The sequence below is a fragment of the Magallana gigas genome, chromosome 7 (assembly GCF_963853765.1).
Source record: "Magallana gigas chromosome 7, xbMagGiga1.1, whole genome shotgun sequence".
Classification (NCBI taxonomy): domain Eukaryota; kingdom Metazoa; phylum Mollusca; class Bivalvia; order Ostreida; family Ostreidae; genus Magallana; species Magallana gigas.
Window position 1 is genome coordinate 4,699,129 of NC_088859.1, and position 25,033 is coordinate 4,724,161.

Sequence of the window (25,033 nt, forward strand, 5' to 3'; positions counted from 1 at the left end):
TTTAGTTTATATTTTACTTGATTTGCAATGAAGGTGAAAATCAACAAATCAATATTTTTGATTGATTTAACCGCTCAGATCAAGCTTGTTGACTTTCTTACTTAACCCTTTTAATGCATTTCTGCACATTAGGCGATAAAAAGTTATCTATATCAGTTTCATTTGCAGTTCTGGTGATGTTATTCCTGTCATATACTGCTTCCTTCATCTCTGTTTCTATTGTCCTCCTCCGTGCGTGTGCCCTTTGGTCCTCCAGGTGTCCTTTTTTCCGGGTGAAGTCCATTTTGATCAAATCAAAATAATTATTTTGCGTAATACGTTTATTGCATTAATACAGTGTGAGGACATTTTCTCTCAATTCTTCTTTATGAATACTATTAGTGCTGAACTGTTACAATTGGTTAGGCTTTCGCGCATATATTTGGATGACTTCTTGTCTGTTAACAAGAGTTGTTAATAAAGTATGTCGTCGATCCTGGAACAGTTACTAATATTAGATATAAGGAAGCAATTGTTTTGATGGAAAATAGAGATGGATTCGTTATCATCGACTGTGTAAGTATTGTATCTAATAGAATAAATATCAATACTACATACCATATTCATAATTCAGCTAATTGGTCAGTTGATAGTTTATTTGCTAGTCCACCAAGTGTACATATACAGATAAAGCGACAGTCTCCTCTGGAGGGCATGTATTGTCTTGACCTTATTATTGAGCTTTAATCAAAGGGAATAGATGGTTTAGCAATGGATAACTTCATTTTCAATAACCCACCAAAAGTAAAAAATAACAAATTTTGCTATGTTATCTTTCAAAATTTTCCATGTCTATTTATATTGTTGACAATATTCTAACTAAATTTCGACTTTTTCGCTAAAACTTTGGGGATCTAAAATGTCTTTCTTATCCAGATAAAAAATATTTATTTATTCAGTGGTCGTCTAAATATATTACAGAATACAATGATTATTTTTCTATTTTATTTCTATATTATTATAAAATATACTGAAAACAGACTCGATGTTCTTTGCTTTAATGCAATTAATATCGTTTTGAAATATAACTATCTTTCGTTTTGAATATTTTAAAGATGCTACTTAGCAATACTTTCCTTACTCGAATTCTTTTCTTTTATGGTGTTTTTAATTTGTGATCGACGAAAACGACTTTCAGAGTTTTCACCAGAGAGTATTCGATATTTGTAGTGACCTGATCACGAGCTTCAGCATTTCGCCAGGAAGCGGGTTTACTTATTATGACATTACTTTAAAACATGGACATTTAATTGTTTGATAGCGTTGGTACCCATTGTTCTATATCTAATTTCCTAGCACAGTGAATATAACATCAAAATGCTATATATATCTTAATCAATAACTGAGATAAACCAACAAAAAATATTCAAATGTATATTTTCTAACAAATTTAATTTTAACTTAGAATATCATATCACTGCCAAAAATGATTTAGCAGAAAACAAAATCTGTAATAAGATTAAGCCTGAATTTCCTCAGTTCTGCTATAAGTTCATTTTTGTTTGAACCTAATTCCACAATCTAGTCAAAGTATCAATTGTCATGTCTATGATACATGTAATTCCTTATTTAGAACAAATTTTACTCATGATATTGAACTTTATAACAATATTAATTTGACAGCCCAAACCCTTAGTAAATTACATCCTTAAAAAATTACCAGTTTGATATACTTTCAAAAGTGCCCCAAAAAATAACTGAATTCTATACATTCATGCGCAAACCAGGTTGACGTGATGCATGATCAGACAGATTGTTTTCCATCAGTGAAGCTATCATTGCTCCGTAATGTGGCCTATTAAGGAAGTAAATGGATTGTACTAGCCTTCAAAACCCTTGTCATGTTTGCACTATTTTGAGATTAGAAGATTGGAAAGGAAATGGAAGGGAAACCACGTAAGAAAAACCCATCCAAAACATTCAAAAGCACAATTTTCTGATTTTTCCCATAGAAAGTGTACACTATATATATATATATATATATATATATATATATATATATATATATATATATATATATATATATATATATATATATATATATGAAAATTTGACAATAACAAACCGTCAACCATCTAAAAACTCCTTAAAACGAAATACAAATTCAAAGCAGAGCAACACGGACGTCCAAAAAGATCATGTGCCTATAGGAGGAGTAAGCATCCTCTGCTGACCGGTCACACTCGCCGTGCGCGGGTATGATAAGGCAACTCTCAGCGATCGATTGAGTAAAAATTCTTCTGATGATATGACGTCACAATAAGCAGCATGATGTCATATTTAAAACAGAAAAATGTCAATTCTAACTTTACCTCTGATCTAAATCATAAAAACTACAGGCATAAAATGTCACTAGAGGTTCTTGTAACTGAATATACATGTATCTTAAATTTCTCTGTATTACGTATAATTATCATTGATGACGTCACAGGCATGTTTAATAGAGAAGATCAATGTCGGGAGAAAAATCATCAGAATGCATTGTAAACAATGCCGAAATAAGACTTGTTTAATACAGATATCCAAAATTTACATAAATATCAGTTAGGATATAATCAGGATAATACAGGCATGGATATTTTTTTAATATGTTTTACGGTGCGACCGTTCGGGCGAGCGCAGCATGTGATCAAACAATGAATTATGATAAATCAATAATAATAAAAATAACAACGCAAATGAATTTGATTGCAAAATAAAATAATACTTACCTATTTTTTTTAAAGTAAATTAACATTATTCATAGTTTATAAGATATGTTATTTATTTTTTTATAAGTAGAAAAATAGTTCCATCTCAGATACAATGTTGTTGAATAATAAAGATTTTAAAGGGGCATGGTCACGATTTTGGTCAAATTTTTTTTCCTGCTTTTATCATTTACTACGGCGGCGTGGAAGGACCAGATGAAAAAAAAATTAATCTTATTCGTTCGGACGAATAAGCTATTTGTTCGGACGAATAAGTTATTTGTTTGGACGATTTAGGATTTGTTCGGACGAATTAGGATTTGTTCGGACAAAATAGCTATTTGTTCGGACGAATTAGGATTTGTTCGGACGAATAAGCTATTTGTTCGGACAAATAAGTTATTTGTGCGGACGAATTAGGATTTGTTCGGACGAATAAGAATTTGTTCGGACGAAATAGCTATTTGTTCGGACGAATTAGGATTTGTTCGGACGAATTAGGATTTGTTCGGACGAATAAGCTATTTGTTCGGACAAATAAGTTATTTGTTCGGTCGAATTAGGATTTGTTCGGACGAAATAGCTATTTGTTCGGACGAATTAGGATTTGTTCGGACGAATTAGCTATTTGTTCGAAAAATTAAGTAATTTGTTCGGACTAATTAGGATTTGTTCGAACGAATTAGATATTTGTTCGGACGAATACGTTATTAATAGTGGTACATGTATGAGAGAGAGAGAGAGAGAGAGAGAGAGAGAGAGAGAGAGAGAGAGAGAGAGAGATATGTAATAATCATGGATGCATAAATGTGAAAAGTCTAATCAGTTTACATGATCATGCGCGGATCCAGAAAAATTTACCGGGGTGGGGTGGGATGGGGGTGGGGGGTCTGAGAGATAATTTTGTTTGCGGGGTGGGGGTCCAAGGCCCCCCGACCACCCCGGCTCTAGATCCGCGTATAGATGTATGCCAACTCTAGGCAGCGCAGGTTTTTTTCTTTGGTAACTATAGGTTTTTTTTCGCGCAATGCCAGAAGAAATGTTTCCAATAGTCAAAATTATATGATTCCGCTGGTGGATTTCGATTGTCGATGTTTGTATTGAAAATGTAATCATTCTCCTGTTTACTTGGGACACTGGACATTCGAAATTATCTTTCGCCTTAACTTTATACATATACATGTATACAATCAAAGTTAACTGATATGCTTGGTGGAATTGTAATAATCGCACAATTACTTAAGTGACTTATAAAACAATCTAATTTTTACTTATACTTTATGATATAAAGTCAGCAAAATAACCCAACATCCTAACTATAATATAAAAAAATAATAAAAATAGAATTTAATGATAAAAATACTTATCGTCCGTCAAATAGATCTCTGATGACGTATTTACATGTTAAAATTATTATATGGCTTTGTAAAGTTTTCTTTTGTTTGGAATAAAAATAAAAACGTTATTAATAATCATACAATTGATCATAACTGATTGAATCAAGTTCTGGGGAAAATTAAAATAATAAAGGTGAAATGAAAGCTTACAAACAATTGACAATTTTATATAATATTTTCAAAAGGTTGTATCTCATTTTTAACTATTATTGACAAATATTGTTTATGAATCATACTATCGGAAACATCTGGCACCTATTTTCATCGGTCGAATGCGGCATCCAGATTATTTATAAATAGAAACTGCATATGATGACGACTGATTTTGTATCGACGATTTATGATGCTATGTCTGATTTTAAAAATGAAATAGATTCAAAGTTGACTAAAAAGACAACCATTAGAATTAACATTAGTTTTAGACTATCGGAAACCCATGGCACCATGATAATATTACTCCAATTCTTTAGATAGATAGAGTTTGAAAATTGAGCTTGACAGCAAAATATGTCAGATATTGCATACATGTCAGATAATATAACACATAAATCTATATTATTAGCAATTTATCATTTGAAGGAAAGGGGTGGCTTGATCCCCCCTTTTTCATCTACATCATTACCAGAGCAGATAGTCTAAATTACTCCTCATATAAACTTATAACTTATTCGTCCGAACAAATAGCTAATTCGTCCGAACAAATCCTAATTCGTACAAACAAATACGTAATTCGTCCGAACAGATCCGAATTCGTCCGAACAAATAACTTATTCGTCCGAACAAAAAACTTATGCGTCCGAACAAATCCTACTTTGCCCGAACAAATAGCTAATTCGTCCGAACAAAGCTTATTCGTCCAAACAAATCCTAATTCGTCCGAACCAATAACTTATTCGTCGGAACAAATAACTTATTTGTCCGAACAAATCTTCATTCGTCCGAACAATTAACTTATTCGTGCAAACAAATACGTAAATTGTCCGAACTTATAACTTTTTCGTCCGAACAAATAACTTATTCATACAAACAAATCCTAATTCGTCCAAACAAATCCTAATTGGTCCGAACAAATCTTAATTCGTCCGAACAAATAACTTATTCGTCCGATCAAATAACTTATTCATCTGAACAAATCCTAATTCGTCCTAACAAATCCTAATTGGTCCGAACAAATAACTTATTCGTCCGAACAAATAACTTATTCATCTGAACAAATCCTAATTCGTCCGGACAAATAATTTATTCGTCCGAACAAATCCTAATTCGTCCGAACAAATAGCTAATTCGTCAAAACAAATAAATTATTCGTCCGAACAAATACGTAATTCGTCCGAAGAAATCCTAATTAGTCCGAACAAATAACTTATTCGTCCGAACAAAAAACTTATTCGTCCGAACAAATCCTACTTTGCCCGAGCAAATAACTAATTCGTCCGAACAATTCCTAATTCGTCCGAACTAATAGCTAATTCGTCCGAACAAAGCTAATTCGTCCAAACAAATCCTTATTCGTCCGAACCAATAACTTGATCTTCAGAACAAATCCTAATTCGTCCGAACAAATAACTTATTCATCTGAACAAATCCTAATTCGTCCGAACAAATAACTTATTCGTCCGAACAAATAACTTATTCATCCAAACAAATCCTAATTTGTCCAAACAAATCCTAATTGGTCCGAACAAATCTTAATTCGTCCGAACAAAAAACTTATTCGTCCGAACAAATGACTTATTCATCTGAACAAATCCTTATTCGTCCAAACAAATCCTAATTGGTCCGAACAAATCCTAATTGGTCCGAACAAATAACTTATTCGTCCGAACAAATCTTAATTCGTCCGAACAAATCCTAATTCGTCCGGACAAATAATTTATTCGTCCGAACAAATCCTAATTTGTCCGAACAAGTAGCTAATTCGTCCGAACAAATAACTTATTCGTGCGATCAAATACGTAATTCGTCCGAACAAATAACTTATTCGTCCGAACAAAAAACTTATTCGTCCGAACAAATCCTACTTTGCCCGAACAAATAGCTAATTCGTCCGAACAATTCCTAATTCGTCCAAACAAATAGCTAATTCGTCCAAACAAATCCTAATTCGTCCGAACTAATAACTTATTCTTCGGAACAAATAACTTATTCGTCCGGACAAATAACTTATTCATCCAAACAAATCCTAATTTGTCCAAACAAATCCTAATTGGTCCGAACAAATCTTAATTCGTCCGAAAAAATAACTTATTCGTCCGAACAAATAAGTAATTTATCTGAACAAATCCTAATTCGTCCAAACAAATCCTAATTGGTCCGAACAAATCTTAATTCGTCTGAACAAATAACTTATTCGTCTGAACAAATCTTAATTCGTCCGAACAAATCCTAATTCGTCCGGACAAATAATTTATTCGTCCGAACAAATCTTAATTCGTCCGAACAAATCGTAATTCGTCCGAACAAATAACTTATTCGTCTGAACAAATCGTTATTCGTCCGAACAAATAACTTATTCGTCCGAACAAATAAGAATTATTTATTTTTTCACCTGGCCCTTGTACGCCGCCGTAATTTACAACGCTTTAAGAATGCATTTCTAATGATCAAATGAAATTTGGGTGCCAGTCGATGAGTTTTAAGCAAGATACAGGGCTCACAATTCTTCGTCATGTAAACAAGGCTCGTGCCCTGTTTTTGTTTACATAGGTTCAATATACCAGCAAAAAATCTTTTTCAAGTTGATTTGTCAATCTTCATATTCATTTTAAGCATAAATGAACAGTTCCTAACGATTAACAATTTATTTGAGGTCTAAAACTGGAATTTTCACTTCAACATTAAAAATGTAAACAAACACTTTGTTTACATAGCGAAGAATTGTAAGCTCTGTAACTCGCTTATAACTCAACAAATGACTCTCAAGTTTTGGTTGCCTATAAAAAAATGTCTCACTAAAGCATTGTAAACATTAAAATCGAAAAGATTTTTTTTGACCAAAATCGTGTCCATGCCCCTTTAATATAAATGTTCATTGCACTCTATCTCCTCTTTTAAAGTGATTGTAACGTACGTCAGTTCATCCCTTTTTTTGCAGTAGACATTTTTCTTAAACTTACAAAAATTGACTTATCATAGAGCCCCCCCCCCCCCCCCCCCCGGGTTAAAAAAATATTTTTTTTTTCAATTTACACATGGAAATTCGACTAATCATGGAGTTGCCCCCTCCACTTTTAAAAATAAAATAAGTTTTAATTTTTTTTTTAATTTACGTTGAAGGATTAGAATTTTCATGATTTTGAGAATTATCCTTTTTTTTTCTTTTGCTTGTAAAGATTTTTTGGATGAGGCTGCCATCCACCAACCCATCCCCCTTTGAAAAACAATGCTACGTGTACGGTCCTGGAAATTAACGTTAACGTAATTATAGTGAATAAAATATATGTTAGCATTCATCCAAATGAGTGCAAGTTACAACTGTTTCCTATACCCGTAGAAATGTCCTCATTCTTTAGCTTTGCAAGATTTTGAGAGGATTTTCAGCAGATTTACAATAACTTCAGTTAGAGGAATTTCCCCTTATTGTGTCGTCAAAGTTCACGTTGGCTAAGTGTCGTCTGACTCTTTCAAACTCCCCTGAGAAATAAAAGTACGCGATGTATACTGTTTTATTTACTTAAAAAGCATGATGTTCTAAAAATTACACATCTTATATGCTTCTCAAAAGTTTTACTTTGATTCTCGCGAGTACATGAAATTGGAAACCATTGGTACTATGAATTGTGGGTCAAAATTTACTGACGCCGAAAAAATCTATCGGATCAATGTGTAAACCTTTATTACGTCACTCGATTATTTTTGATTGAGTGTACTGAGGTGAACTTTAGAGCTAACATTGACTGTCTATCGCAGACATCGTTATTGTTTTTATTGTCTTGCTGGTTCTCGTGGGAGTGTGAAGTGATAAAAATTGCCATGATTACAGGGAACTACTGGGACGATTAAAACAATGCATTACTGGTCCGATTTACTGACGCCAAAAACAGGGTTGAATGAATGTGCAACTAGTCCGAATTTTCTATTCACACACGCCTTGCCGGTAGCGCTCGCTTGCTATTAGCGAGTGTTTTTAGGTAAGTAGATAGACATTTATATGATTTGACCGGCCTTTCCTCTGCAAATGTGTACAAAAAAGACAAAAGTGTAACACTACCCCAAATATAATGAAAGTTGAGCTAGGCAAATATCAAACGCACATAACCTAAAATAAAAAAAAATGCTGCTAGAATCCTGCGCTTTGTTGCTGTACATGAAATATATGTAGTATTTTCAATAAAATTGAAGAAGTTGAGAGGGTTTCCAATAAATAATGACAATATTTTTTTTATGAGCATGTCTACGAGAAAACAATGCAGAAGGTGGTGGGAGGACGGTTCTCTGATGTGGTCAGTCAAAACTTGGTTCTGCAGCACTGTTACTAAAAATAGCATTTTGACCCTTTTAAGCAGAAAATTTTGCATAATTCACCAAATACTGTTAAGAATTCTGAATTTAGTTTCAATGTAAATTCAAAAAAGTCATTTAGAGTTAACACTAACAAGATACACTTGTGTAAATCATTTTGTGAGAATTCCCAAATATTGTTCCTGTTAAGTGCAGATAGGTCACGAATCTGGCAGTTTCCAACTTTTTGTAAAATTGTAAAAATATACATTTTTTACACGCTTAAACGTCAGAAAGTGGCACTTTAAATTCACTAAATCTTTTTCTTGTTATAAAAGGACATTTATCTTTACAATATATAAAAAATCTGTCTTAAGAATTTCAATAATATTGTAAATATATTGTCTAAAAGTTGGACATTTTTCAACTTTTAAAACTCTCCAGAATCTGTAGTTTAGCGTTAGCTTTACATTGTCAAATTTCAGGTTTTTTTTAAACCAATGCCATTAAAACACGAGAAATCATGGGAAAATGGGAATTTGAATATACATGTAAGCTGAAGTGGACTTAACTATTTTTTAAAAATCTTATATATCTCACTATCAATGAAAGAAAAAGGTAAGCAAGCTTACATACCCCCATCTTAGGACCAAATTTCAAAGCCCAATTCCCCCCCCCCCCCCCAAAAAAAACCAAAAACAACCCAAAACAAAAAAACCCCAAAAAGATCACCTCCATGGAAAAAAAATGATGAAACATAATTTGTTGAATTTAACAGACGATTTTTTAAAATGAGGAAGTGGGTGGAACCCATTGCCAATGAATGTCCATCACATTAAAATGATCATAGAATGAGGTAGATTTGGTAATTATTTTTGTCCGACAGTATAAAGGATTGAACTTGTACTATTGTATGAGGGGTGGAGGGACCCAATATCATGCAAGCTGGAAAAATTGTTAACAAAAATATAATACATTATAAATTACGCTTAAAATTTGTAACATTTTATTAGCATTTCATTTTTTTTCAATTTTTTTAATCACAAGACAATAAGAGAGTGTAAAAATTTTGACTCTGAGACCAGGTCTTCTTATGATGAGTTATAATTAAATAACATCCCAAATAACAATCTGACAAAAAAAGTTATGATGTCTTTATTAATATTTGGGATAACTTTTTTTTTTATAGTTTATGTTTATATTTATATGCGGTTTTCGCTGGTTGAGATCCCAGTGGGAAAGGATAACCTAACACTTCCTTTTTTCCTTTACAACTATATTTTAATTTTAACAAAAGGTACAAACTTTAATTTTTTCCAAGAGGAGATAAACTGCTAACAGAGAGGGAGGAGGGTTCTTTATTTATTTCATTTGTACTTACATTCTCAAGAACTAAAAAATCCTGGCCCCTCCCCGTCATTTCAAGATTTCATGAATATTATAACTTAGAGAAAAGTCTGATTTATAAAAAATATGTAAAAAGAAGAATCGAAGAAAAGAACTATAGCTGACATTATAAACTCTTCCATCTGGCGGATCAAAACTTGCAATGATACTGCGTACAGTTATAGTTATATTTGATAAAAGTGACTTAATTATGATTTTAGAATTTAAATACGAATCACAAGAAATTCAAACAGTCAAAATTAATGCTTATAGGAGTCTAACCTTAACATCTGCAGGGTGGTTTATAGATGGCCAATGAAATATACACGTACAGAAATGTGATGTCTATTGCAACAGACTCCGATGATAACGATGACAAATTGAACAAGGCATTTCTAGTGAATTCCGAATGATTTCAACATAGAAAGAATAATCTTACCATGACCAGGCTACGCTCAGGTCAAACCGGGTCCGTAGGACATCTGTCATTTTAAAGATATATCATTCTATACAATTTCAACATACCCAATTATAAAATAAATCTTTGTAAGAAATCAATGCTGGTTTTTGTGGATTTTTTCGAGTAAAATATGATGATATGTGAATGAGATTACCGTGGAAAACTTCGCCTTCATCTATTTTAATTGCACTTCTATCACAGGTTTGTATATTTTGATTAAAAAAAATGTGCTGCTTAAATATTTCGGAACAGAAAATAGCAGTTTATATACTAGATACAAGTCTCAATCAAACTTCAATATGTGATATAGTGAATAACAATAACAAGATGGGGCAATTTTTGTGCAATTTAAATCATTCAATATTATAATATATGTTAACACACTCACGGCATTTCTCAATACTTTGCTTGAACTTGAACTTGTATAGCTTTGTTAACATTCTGCGTAGTTTACCTTCTTTACAGAAGATCGCAACACGAGAGACAATTCTAACAGTAGTAAAGAAATGCAAATGTAACGAATAAGAATTCTTTGAAAAACAATGATAACAACTAATTTTTTTTAATTAAAAGCAAAATAAGGGTTTTTTTTTTTACATATTTTATTACAAGTATTGACTTCAGTGGATTAAAATCGCTTGTAAAATAAAATTTTAAAAACCAACGAATTTTTATTTTATTTGAAATAAAATGTGTTTGTTAATTTATTACTTTTTAGCCCCTGAGAGTCCAAAGATGGATTTTATATATTGTATCAATACATCAGACAGTTTTTTATTAACTCAAAATTCAAAAAAAAATAATGCGCCAATTTCTGAGAAGTTCTTTTCGAAAAATTGACAAAAATGTATAATTATTATTTCTTGGCATCCTGCCAACATTTACACCCTTGGGACTTCATGGTGTAAATAGAAATATGAAAAAAATATGCAACGATTAAAGGTTTGAACTTTCTCTTTAAGAATATAGTCTTATTTTTTTTCAAACATTGTTTATACATTTTATAATTAATTTCTGAATTTGACAATTTTTCTCTTAACTTTTCTGGATTTTAGACGCTAATTAACCAGAATGCAATACTGGCCGTTACTGTAAATAAAAACATCCAGTGCAAAAAAACACTAGATAGGTATCCCTTAAATCTATGATAAAATTCTGTTCATTCTTGAGACTTGCTGTCACAGCTTTTTTTTTTTTTCATATTTGCATGGTTTTCTCGCAGACATGTTCTTATGTGCTTAACGATAGGATTCTAGCAGCGATACTAATAAACATGAACTAATTGCCGATCAAATCATTGTGCAATACATAAAAATGAACTTCGGGGTAGTGTTACACTTTTTGATTTTTTGTAAAGGTAAAAAAGTGATCTTTATTTAACTGTCACGTGATACCATGATACGGCAGCTTCAAAGATCGACTTGATTCCAATGTAGAAAAATAATATCTTTGTGAACACATTCACTTGATATTAATATTCAGCATTGTTTTCATAAAAATAATTTTTTCAATTGATCATAATATCGACGGTCATTAAACTCGGAGTTTCTTGGTACCGGGGATGAATAAACACAAAGAATAAGTCCAATGAAGAAAAAAAACTAACTTCAGAGTGCAAAAAATTTTTGGAGAAAAATGTGCCCTATACATAAAAAACAACTGGAAACGTTACCTAGACGATTCTTTCATTTTTTGGACAAATTCAATGGAAGACTTACAAAATTTCCACAAAATTCTAAATTTTCTACTTGACAGTCTACAATTTACAATAGAAATCAGTGAAAAAGAATTATCCTTTTTAGGTATTTTAGTGATAAATGAGGGAATGAAAATTACTACAGATCTTTTCTACAAGAAGACAGACTCTCACCAATATTTGATTTTTGATTCATGTCATCCTTCTAATACAAAACGAAACATTCCTTTTAATATGGCCCGGCGAATCTGTACCATCGTTGTAGGTGAGGAACGAAGAAAAACAAGACTGTCTAAACTTCAAATATTTCTTACTAGACAAAAATATCTTACCACATCTCATCAAATCAGCAATACGGAAGGCGAAACACCAATTGCAGAACTTAAATCAATTAAACAACTTGAGGAAAGCAACAACACAAAATTTTGTTTTGTTCCCACCCACAACCGGATAAATCACAACATGTTTAAATCAGTCAAACAGTTTTTCCCTATTCTACAACATTCGAAAACAATGAAAGCTTACAAGAACTGTTCAAGCCTAATAATATACTTCACAGCAGACCTCCAAATCTGAAGAGCATTCTTAACAAAGCCAAATTCACTTCAAACCCCGTAAAACCAACTGTATCTAAATGCTAGGACCCACGATGCGGGACATGTCCTTTTTGGCCCATCTTTAATGTTCAAGAACGATATGCATTTTAGCGTTAATTCAACAATGAATTGCAAATCCATGAACCTGATTTACTGCATGACGTGCCCTACTTGTGGTGACAACTACATTGTATATAGGACAAACTGGAACCAAAATTTGCACACATAGAGTGCGCGTCCACAAGCTGCAGATTAGAGACCCATCTGTGAGGAACACACCATGCAGTGGCCATATCAATATTTTTGAAAGGGAATGTTTTATATTCCCTTTTTATAAAGTGAAAGAAAACAATGAACAATTGCGTAAAGCTAAAGAAATCATTTTGTTAAACTGTTTAAACCAAAGTTAAATTCTTAATATTATGTATTTTTATCTATTCAACTGTACATACATGTATATAATTATGTACAACAGACACTGGACTTTACCATTAAAATTTTGTTGAGTCTTTTTATGCACTGTATAATGTTTTGACGTCACTATGTTTTGTCGTCAAAATAACGTCTTCTACACATTGTTTGTATTACGTTGCCTACCTAACGTCACGAGATTAAGATCATAATGTCCTTGTTTACTTTATTTATATCTACTGAAGAGCCCGATAGGGCGAAAGCGCTATAAATAAAAGTTAATTGAGCATTGGACTTATTCTTTGTGTTTATAAATAATAGAGTAATATATTCTGTTTGTAAGTCATTGTTTGCAAACATTAAAGTAAACTTGTAATACTTTTTAAAAAAAAACCTACCCGAGTGACGTCATCACTAATAGTTCCGAATAGCATTTTATATTCTATTGAAGCAGAATTTATTCAAAAACTTGTACGTGAAAAAAATAAATCACTTGCTGTGGCCTTCAACTCAACATTCAGGTATATCGACGACGTATTATCAATTAACATTTCTTATTTCAATTCTTACGTCGACTCAATATATCCCAGTGAACTTGAAATAAAAGATACCACAGAGTCTGCGTCATCATATTTGGATATTTTACTGGAAATGGACATTGATGGTAACTTAACAACAAAACTTTATGATACACGCGATGACTTCAATTTTTTCTATAGTCATCTTCCTTACTTTAGTAGCAATATACCTTCATCACCTGCATATGGTGTTTTTGTCTCTCAGTTAATTCGATACGCAAGGGCATGCTCTTCGCAATGGATGAATCTCTGCCATTCAGTGAATTGAAAGGTGACTGAAAGGTAACTGAAATGTGTGCCTTTCAGTCACCTTTCCAAATCATTCAGTTATCATTCAGTTGACTGAATGGCAGAGATTTATTCTGTGTCGTATGAACAGTTTCTAAGGCGAGGCAAGTAACTGACAAACAAGTTGATAAAACAGGATTATCAACAGTCTCGTTTGAAGTCATCTTTTCGTAAGTTCTATGGTCGAGTTAAGAGAGAAATTGTTACTCTCGATTACCTAAAGGGTGGTTTAAAAATGGTTACCATTTCTAACTTCATGGCATCTCTTAAATGTTTATGGATTAAGAAATTAACTCAAGGCTACAAACCATGGATGAACTTTTTTTTTTTATCAATAAATGGTAATGACTTTGCAAAAAAACTTACTGATTTTGGTGATGATTTTCTATAATGCATGGTTGTTCAAAGAAACAATATTTTTTGGCGAGATGTTTTTTTAATTCTTGCTATGCTATACTAAGAAAAAGATTAAAAGCTCATTATATACCAAGAATGCACTACATTTATGCCATTTCATTATGAGTCTATTTTTTTTTAAGAAAAAGTAACAAAGCATATAAACATATGTTTAACCTCTAATGATTGTGTACCTACAGCTATCAATAAATGGAATGCTGAGCTATGTGATATTTTGCCAAATGATCTCTGCGTACAGGATGTGTTTAAAATATGTTTTAGAACTACCAACGGTTCAACTATTCATTGGTTACAATAGAGAATTCTCCATAGAATTTTTCCTGTTAAATATTATCCTAAGAATATCAGAATTACTACCTCTGACTGCTGTAGTTTTTTTAATGATATGCCTGATACTATAAAAATGTTTTTGCAACTTGCAAGAAAATCCAGCCTATATGGAATGCACTTAATATACTTATATATGAGGAATGCAACAAAAATGTTAGTTTTGATGTCTGTAATGTATTATTTGGTGTTTATCTCCTTGATTGGGAGAACAGAATCCAAAACTTTGTAATCCTATATACAAAGCAATATATATTTTTATTGTTAAAACAAAATAAGATGCCAAATATTTTAGGGCTTTTACACTTTTTAATTCAAAGATACAAGACTGAAAAGTAAATCTTTATTCAGAAATCAGAAATTGATGAATTAGAAAAAGCATGGTCTCATTGGAATGATTTTATTAATCATCTGGTTGTTTAGAACTAACATGTGTACAATAAAACCTCAATTTAATGATTCTTATGTTTTTTTGTTTATTTTTTGTTTTTTTTTTTCTTTGGTTTGTTTGTTTTTTTTCATGTATTAAAGTTTTACTGCTTAGGCATAACAATCACAAGAAACTACCTTACTCTGTTTTTATATTATAATATGGGATAAAAATGTTAGAATGTGAGAAGTGAGAGGGTGAATATATCATAAAACTAGATCTCGTTACGAGTAACGAGTAGGTCTTCCGTCCGATTTTGTTTTATATGATACGATGTAATATTGATACTCCCTGCCAAATCCGAGATCCTGTTGAAACTAGGTTTTTTGTCTCAAGACCGGAAACGGACGAACGAAAGTGATTAATGAAAATAAAAACCTTTTTTTTTTATACATTTGCCTAGTGTACATCGTCCGAGATGAACCACCAAAGACAATCAGTTCAACTCGTTAAAACATGAATTGTATGAACTCTTCTCGTGAGTACCGGAAGTGACGGTTAACAAAAGAAACCCGTAAAACACATCTTCAATCAATTGTCTATCATTCATAAAAGTTCGTATCTCAATCACTTACAGTGTCTAAAATCTCGCGGGTATCAAATTTGTAAAAAGGATAGGTACCTAAGACATTTGATATAACTCACCGGAAGTAGAATATGTTTGCTTATTTAACATATATAAGATCGTGTAATGATATAACGGTATTTATTCCATGTAAAAAAGATAAGGAAAAAAATATTTTAAAGGGCTTCCGGTGACGACCGGAAGTGACGACAATTCAAACAAAATAATGTAAAAACGGATACATACTTAGGGCTATCATTCCACAAAATTTGGTTGTTTAAGACATCACCGTTTTTGAGATCTCGTGGAGTCATTGTTTTTTTGTCTCTTGACAGGAAACGGACAAACGGAAATGCTCAGTGAAAATAAAAAGTTAGTATTTCATGAACATTAGACACTTGTACTTTATTGTTTTTCAATTTTACTAAATTGTCAAAGAAAAACATTGAAACTTTCAAATAGCTTGATATGCTTGAACCCTTCCGGTGAGGACAGGAAGTGACGGTTGACAAACAGAAAACGATTAAACGCATTTTCTACCGAATGTCTATTATCTATATGTTTGGTGTATTGATCACTTGACTTTCTGAGATTTCGTGGGTAAAACATTTATCTAAAAAACGCTTTCTGAGATGTTTGAGATATTTCACCGGAAGTCGAATTTTTGTTTTCATTTAACATCGGATACATCACATATGTAAGGATTATTACTCATATTTCAATTTCATATGAAACAAATTTAATGCAAAAGAAAAATTCAATTTTGAAGTGCTTCCGGTGACGACCGGAAGTTATGACGGACAAAACAAAATAGTTGAAAGACATCTACAACTATAGGTCTATAATCCTAGAAAGTGTGAATGCTCAAGTCTTTATCATTTTTGAGATCTGAATATCACAAGCTTTTTGTCGTGAGACAGGAAACGGACGACCGGAAATGAACTTTGATAAAATGAAAAATGGATACTCAAGATATATTTTTTTTCTATCACTCCTAAGAATTTTAAGAAAATCTAACGAGCCATCTCTGAGAAATCGTGTGTACAAAGAATGGGAACAAAATTCGTACCCAACTTTCGAGCCATAGTGAGCTCTTTAGAACGGCGCCAATGGCGTAAAACAAAAACAATAGGCACAACTTCAGACTATGGTCTACCAATCCTGAAAATTTCATATTCATATCTCTGATAGTTTTTTAGATGAAGCGTGCACAAAATGGGTCGAAAAAGTGACAAAATCAGCAATAAATCGGTACCGTAAGTGACAACGGCAAAAATATTGAAAAAAAATGAATTCAGATCACCCCCTATCATCTGTGATAAAATGGTGTAAATCGGTTGGATAGTTTGCGAGAAATCGCGTGCACAAAATTTGTGGAAAAAAAATGATAACTAGATACGACCTCGTTACGAGCAACGAGTAGGTCTTCCGTCCGATTTTTTTAAAATTTTAAATGATACCACGAAATATCGATACAATTTCAAAATTAACACCCCTCCAAATTTTAAGATAATGAATAAAAATCCCTAATTACGCCAAACATGGGCCTGACGATAACTTTTTCAAACCGATAATGTAGCGTTTAACAACTTTGATTCTTTAATGCATAACAAAATATTAATCGTTTTCAAGTTATTCGTAATAGACTTTACGAGTCTTTTGGTCCCCAATTAAAGGGGCCAGCCCTTTTTTCTTGATTTTATTGAAAAGAACTTTTGAATTTCTACCACTTTTGTTATATATCATTTAACAAAATATCAACTGATAAAAAGATACAGATCAAAACGTATGACAATTTTGAATGAAAATTCGTACCCAATTTTCGTGCCTAGGCGAGCTCAAAGAAATGGCGCTACTGGCCTTAAAAAAATACAATAGTGTACAACTTCAAACTATAGACTACCTATCCAGAAAATTTCGTATTCATATCTCTAATAGTTTCTGAGATCAGCTCTGCACAAAATAAGTCGTAAAAAATATAAAATCCGCCGTAACTCGGTACCGGAAGTGACGATTTCAAAATTTAAAATAATAGCTAAAATTATGACCTCTGGCAATCATCTGTGAAAAAATGGTCAAAATCGGCCGAATAGTTTCTGAGAAATCGCGTGCACAAAATTTGTGGAAAAAAATAATAAGAAGAAACAGTACGAAAACAATAAGGTCTTCCGTTGGAAACGGAAGACCTTAATAATAATAAGAAACTGTACGAAAACTATAAACGGAAGACGTTAATGATTTAAATATTTAACCTTTGTTTACAATTAAAAAAAAGTTCAAACTTTATCGGGTTTTTTTTCCCGATTACGACAAAAAGCGGGTGTGACCGGTCAGCAAAGGATGCTCACTCCTCCTAGGAACATGATCCTACCTCTATCTTTTAGGAGGTTTGTGTTGCTCTGCTTTGAATTTGTATTTCGTTTTATGGATTTTTGAGATGGTTGACGGTTTGTAATTGTCATTTTTTAATTTAAAATATGCTATGATATGTACTGGAAAATCACGGATTCATGATAAAACCTTGTGTTAACCCTTTCAATGCCAAAGCGTTACTTAACGTTGACGTCACTGTATGGCAAGATGACGTTATCGACGTTAAAATGGTTAATGATGTTGCAATAAAAGCGAACAATGTGCAGTTTTATGCAGGTTGAGAACATTTTGATCTTTAGTTACTTTATGCTTTAAAATATTGTACATGCATTGTAGTATATTCATATACTGTTCACACAACAGTTTTTACCTTGTGATAAAACTACGTGTAAAAGAAAAAGATTTCTACTATTTTTAGAACATAGAAATCAATTAACTAAAAACTTGTCGGAAAAAATTGATTGACAGTTTTTCCAAAGTGAAGTTATTAAAGCAAAATGGGATGATGGATTTCAGCCTGAACAATGCATTGAGAACTGCAAAACAATGATTTTTTTAATGAATTTTTTATGCAATCGATAATATAGATTTATATTGTAGAGACTCTGGCCTAAAAATAAAAAGTTAAAACCTAGCTTTTTGGGAACATGGGTCCATACTAATAAGAGTTAGAACAAACTCATTACTTAGGCAAACATTACGACTAACTTGGCAATGCTAACATTGAAAAATGGGCAAGATTAAATTATAGGGGGCGAGGGGGAACTTCCCTGTAAGGAAATGCAATGAGGATTGCCTATGAATATTCAATTCCACACAATTCACACTTTGTAGAGGTTCCAAAGAAAAATTACTTTTATTTTGAATTAACATATCGATCATGATATTTACTTGGGAGGATTTCCTTTTTAGCAAAAAATGTTAACCTTAAAACATGCCTTAAAAATTTCCTATGGCTATCATATCATTGTAATGACCCATATTCTAACATATTATAACGATATGTGCAATTTTTTTCTTTCATATTTCACCATAAAGAAAATGCAAATAACTTTAAGCAACTTAAAATATTTTTAAAAAAGCTTTTAGTGCAGTTTATACATATAATTATTTATCAAGGTATAAAAATTCAAAGATAACCATTAAATTAGACTCATATTTTATAAAACAAAATATGACCTTATATGTCATGTCTTTGAATTTTTATCACTTGATAATTAAATATTTTATAAACTGCATTCAAGTTTTAAAAAAAATATGATGGGGGGGGGGGGGTGGCTAATATCTAACAAGTATTTACATGTTCTTAAATGTCTGGCGAGTTCATCAACGATTTTTTTAAGTGCTAGGGTAGGGTGACGTCATTTTAAAACAAATTTGGTTTTGTGTAATCCTTTAAAACTTTACATTTTTGCAAAGAAATGGCCATATATTGATTATTTTTAAAGAATTGGTTCCATATTATCTCTTCTGTCATTGCATTGAGTAAATTTAAGGTAGTATGGGACACGTGTCAATATTAGTTTGGATAAAAGTATAATTATTATAACCAAAATACTTTCAACGTTTTAAAATTTTAAAATTTTACAATATTTGACCAAAAATGTTTTGAATATTTTTGGTAGGGTAAAAATCATAAAAGCCCAAGCGGGATTCGAACTAATGACTAAATGATTCGTAATTAACGCTCTAGCCCATTGCGCTACGCTATTACTTAGCAATTTTGGGATAGAAACCTATGCCTGATTTTATTGTTTATTTCGATCAGAAGTACGTCACAATATGGAGGTGTCCCTGACTACCTTAACTTCTTTTGATTTGTTTATAATATAGAGGTATAGTTTCACAATGCGTTTACTTACTAAAATTTATACTATATATTTCATTTAAATTGCGTTGCTTCATTTGATATGCAATGCTGTGTTTTAAACACGGTGACATCACAACCAAGCAGACGAATGTCAAATTTCAGGGTAAAAAACTTTGAAACCAATTGATCAAGCACAGCAATTTTCAGGGTAGGTCTTTTCACAAGAAGTAAAACCGCAAGCTACCATAAACAGTAGGAAGAAAGATTATACATGCATAAAAGATTAACAGATAAACAAAGGATCACACAATGCTCTAAAAACTGGGTTAACACAAATGTAACGTTTAGTCAACAGATTGCAGTAGCGCAAAGGTTTGTTTGCTTGCACGGTACGTCAAAGATACTGGGTTCAATTCCCGATTTAGTTTTGTCTTTTAACCACCTGTTACCCAAAATCATGCTTACAATTACATATCACCAATTCCATATATTTTGTATCTGTACTTATTTTCCTTTTTCAGATTGGAGAAAATCCGGCACATTTCTGAGTCAGTGTTCGGTGGCATGTGTTTAATAGTAGGGACCTCACAACAAGTGGCAATTAGAAGAGGAGTTGTAGACATTGTGGATGAGGTTGAAAGACGATTAGGACTAGAAGCAAATAATCATTATAATGTGATGTTGAGTGGAAGTACAAGAGAAGGTTTCAGACTGGGGACCTCTGATATAGATAACATGTATTGGTTACATAGCCACCGAGTGATCATGGACATGTCTCAGTCTGAGTATTACAACACAGCCAATACAACCATTATTCTTTCTGACAGTTCTAAGAGTCCACCAGGATTCACTTTACTCCGTTTGATGACACCAACAACAGACAGACACGTCGATTTCGCATGTGTCAGAATGAATCAGAATCGATATATTTCCAGTGAATTGTACAAAGAGATTCACTATTCATCTTTATATCCTGATTCCACTCTGCATGGTCCCTGTAGTAAATGCGTCATTGATGGAAAGGAATATGACTTTGTATTCTGTTTTGTTTCTGACTTTTGGCCAACTTGTGCCCGTTCATGGAAAGAAAGATGTCACTCATGGCCTGATCCAGAAGTTGTAGATGACATTGTCAGAAATGGATGTCATGTTGTAGCAATAGGGAGTCCATTTGGAAACCATAAAAATGAAGAATGGAGGGTATCATTCTCTCGAGCAGAATACAAGCTTGTTTCCACAATGAACCATTGTCAGTTTTTAACGTACGGATTATTAAAACTGTTTCTAAAAGAAGTAATAACTCAACCATTAGAAGACACCGATAAACTTTTGTGTTCGTACCACATAAAGACAATAGTTTTTTGGACGATTCAACAAAACACACTGCCTCATTGGTATCCACAAAATCTTCTGGCCAGATTCTGGATTTGCTTTAAGCTCCTCCTTAAATGGGTTTACGAGGGTAATTGTCCCAATTTTTTTGTTCCGGAACACAACCTATTTCTTTCAAAAATTCATGGTGCAGCACAATACAGTTTGATTCGACAGTTAGAAGAATTGTACAAGAAAGGTTTGGCCTGTCTGTTACAGAGCCCGTCTGTAAAATCTTACATCCTTCGTGTACTTCACAATCCAAGGCTTACGATTTGTGTTGATGAAAGTATACTCGTGTCTGAAGTTGATCACGACGTAACACTTTCTCATGAGATAACCTGGCATGGTCGCATAAAAAGACCTGACCAACAGCGTAATAATAGCTAAGCAGTTGATTAATTCGTCGTTGCCTGTGTGGCAGGTTTCCGCGTTAGAAAAACTAAAAACCTCCGCCCTACAGTGTACCGCTTTTCAAATAGATCTACCATACATGAATACTCCTAACAGTGCCAACAAACAAATATACATTGCAGATAAAATGCTACAAGCTGCAGCTAAATCTGGTTGTATTTCTGATATGTTGTTTACTGCTATGTTTTATTACAAAACATTAAGATACAGAAAAGCTGTTAATGTTCTTGAGATGACAAAGATCAAGTTGATGCAACCATATTTAATGTATAATAGACAGGTTGACTCAGACGTGTATATTGGTTTTTTAGGAGGAGAGGCCTGGTCTACAAAGAGGCAAATGGCCATAGCAGGTGATATCGTACTTTACAATTCTATCAATTATATTAGTGAACTAATGTCAGTGCAGCAGTCTGCTCTACAGAACAATTGGCCTGCGATACAAATTCCATTGTTTGTAATGTTACACTTTCTAGAGTTCTTGTGTTACAGACACACTGATATAACACTAGCTCATGCAGCTCTAGATGAGTTGAAGGTCCTTGTCCACTATGATCAGGGACTCCGTGTAGCTGAACAACTCAAAGACATTTCCAGGCAGATCCTAAGGATCTGTGAACAGATTATAGAAAACCTTTGAGCTGTTTTAGTATTCTAACATTGACACACGTAACACATTTTATAGAAAACAAGAGTTCGATCACTAGATATTGCTAGTCTATCAGCCAAGCTAACGACGAAACGTGACCTCCGTAGAATATTGCCCGAGAGTCATACATCTTCCTAGAAAAATGACCCAGTTTGTTGTTGAATATTGGATGGATCCGTATTATCGATGCAAATTGGCTACTGTTTAGCAGTGTGGGCGGTACAAAACAAATGAAGCACAATATTAAGTTAGTATCATTTCGTGATTAAAATGACTGTATTTCGGGTATCTATTTTCTTACTAGGCGGTTTTAGGAAGGAAAATCAATTATCAGGGTGATAACTTACATATTCTGATTATTATTATCGCTCTCTATTAAAAATGGTTTGCTAATGTAATTACAGATATTAATATAAACAGATTTCACTACCCTGCACACATGATTCATTATATTTTACTGATCAATTACAGCGAATTACAGAATACCAGTAGAGTTTTCAATAGCTTGCTAGATTGATCAATAGGGTATTCAATTTGGTCAGCAAGGTATCACATTAGGTTTAAATCTAGGTCATGTGATTACTCAGGTATGACAGCAATAGAGTGAGTTAATCTGGTTAACATTTGCACGTTTTGGGCCTTTATGTTTCTCCCTGTTATCCTACATTACTGCTATAAAAGTCTGAACTAATTTAGCAGTCAGCACAAAAAAACTATTAGTGCTGTAAGATGCACCAGGAATCAGGGAACCAAAATGTGAATGATTTTTTGCAGTGAAAAATACCTCCTTTTTAAGTTATGCTTTTCTCTTTTGTTTGTGTCTTCAGACCTGCCTTTTGAATTACATTTTTTGAAAAACAAAATTCAAATTACTTCAAGCAGAATTGATGCTCTATAGAGTCCAGTGCTGTCCAGGTGAACATTCTTTTTAAACGTCTATGAATAGAATAGCTAACAATAGGAGGGAGTGTTCTAGAGGTTTTCTTTGTGTAAAATGAATGGGTTGAGTGCAAAATAACAATCTACACTTGAGTAACCACAGGACCTAGATTTAAACCTGATGTGATACCTTGCTGACCAAATTGAATACCCTATTGAGCAATCCAACAAGCTATTGAAAACTCTACCGGTATTCTGTAATTCGCTGTAAGGGTCCTGAAAGCATTATTAAAAACGTTAGCTTAAAATAGAATTTTTTATTGTAAACAATGATTGATTATTACAATTTAAGCTAATCAAAAAAATTACTTTCTCAATGCATTTAACAAAAAATAATATGCAAACAAGTACTGAAATTTTATATTGATACAATAGTTTGTATTGGATTCAGCCTCTTACTTTCAAGACCTTATCTAGAGTTACAACGTCTAGGTTTTGATACCCACGTCACTCAAATGATCTGCTGCTGTATGAAATTGTGTTCGTGGACATAGAATTTTAACATTTTCAGCTTGATATGAACTACGTGACTGTAATTTAAGCCTTTTCTGTGTAGCATCCGCAAGGGAAATAACTAATCACAGGAATTAGAGAATCTGGATGAGGCTTTATTTGTTATTTAGTAATTAGTATTAATGATCGCATGAAAATATGGTTTTATGGATTATTTTATTTTTGTTTATATGTTTTATATATATATTTTTAGTGAATTGTTGTTTTATAAATGTTTAATATGTTAAACTTTGTTTTTATAAATAAACAGTTTTATTCTTCTTAAAATCTTTCTCGTGAATATGAAAAAAAATATGAAGAATTGTTTATAAGTTCACACGGATAAACATTATGTGCCTGATCAAGTTTCATGAGTATGCTCAGATTTGAACACAACACGTAAACAACCAAATTCACATCCCAATCATTTTCTTAAATTAACAACCTAGAATAAAAATCTTCTCAATTTAGTTTACATTTACTTGACAGTATACACTTATAATGCATATTCCCATTAGTATGCTATACAATATAATTACTATTTATTATTGAATGTGTTGATGCATGGTAACATGTACAGGACAGGTAGTGGGTTAATGCACTGCGTCCCATTGGGGGGGGGGGGGGTGGAGCGGCTACATTGGCTTATCTGATCGGGGGTTCTCAACAAACCTTTGTTCACATTGAACTTTATGAAATGAGTTTATTTAAGAGAACTGGATCTTCAAGTTTCTCTATTTTTTAGATTGTGTAAAAGTAAATACATTGATACATGTACTGCCTCCTCCCTCCCTCCCTCAGCCAGACTAGCATTTTAGATCTATGAGACTATGTGTATTTTTCTGTTTTCCGAGGTTTAATGCATCGCAAATAATCTCTTGTTGCTAAATAGCGTGATAATTACAGTTTTTCAGAAGCCAAAATGTTTCTATAAATAGTTTTTTGATTATATATATTCTTTTATTATTATATCATTTTATATTCATTAATGATATCTACTATACACTTGATGTTCTCATTTTCCTTTGCAGAATATAGTGTTTTGTGAAAAGAATGCTTAACTTTCAAGTCTATGGATATTCGTTATTATCATAACATGAATTTAACTGTTTTACCCGTAACATCATAATAATTTAAAAGGTATATAATTTTTCCTCAAAAGATCGTCAAATTTTATTCACTTGTTTCTGCATTATGATTAAAAGATATAGAAATGAAATCAAATTTGCATATAATGTAAATGCAAATGATATTGTTTTAAATTA

The 25,033-nt window shown here is 32.5% G+C and overlaps 1 protein-coding gene across 1 annotated transcript; it reads left to right on the forward strand.

Moving 5' to 3' along the window:
- The first annotated feature begins 252 nt into the window (after nt 1-252).
- On the forward strand, nt 253-22,328 carry LOC117684859 (uncharacterized). The gene is made up of 4 exons (XM_066067766.1): nt 253-555; nt 20,425-21,650; nt 22,000-22,087; nt 22,181-22,328. The coding sequence occupies exons 1-4, from the start codon at nt 533-535 to the stop codon at nt 22,326-22,328; spliced, it is 1,485 nt and encodes a 494-aa protein (XP_065923838.1). The 5' UTR covers nt 253-532.
- The last annotated feature ends 2,705 nt before the right edge of the window (nt 22,329-25,033 follow it).

Bases quoted from the DNA above. Each gene is read 5' to 3' on its own strand.
- LOC117684859 (XM_066067766.1), top strand. From the start codon at position 533: ATGGATTCGTTATCATCGACTGT. The intron at 21,651-21,999 runs GTAATAATAGCT...TTGGTTTTTTAG, and splicing joins AAAAAGACCTGACCAACAGC to GAGGAGAGGCCTGGTCTACA. The intron at 22,088-22,180 runs GTCAGTGCAGCA...CTTGTGTTACAG, and splicing joins AATTATATTAGTGAACTAAT to ACACACTGATATAACACTAG.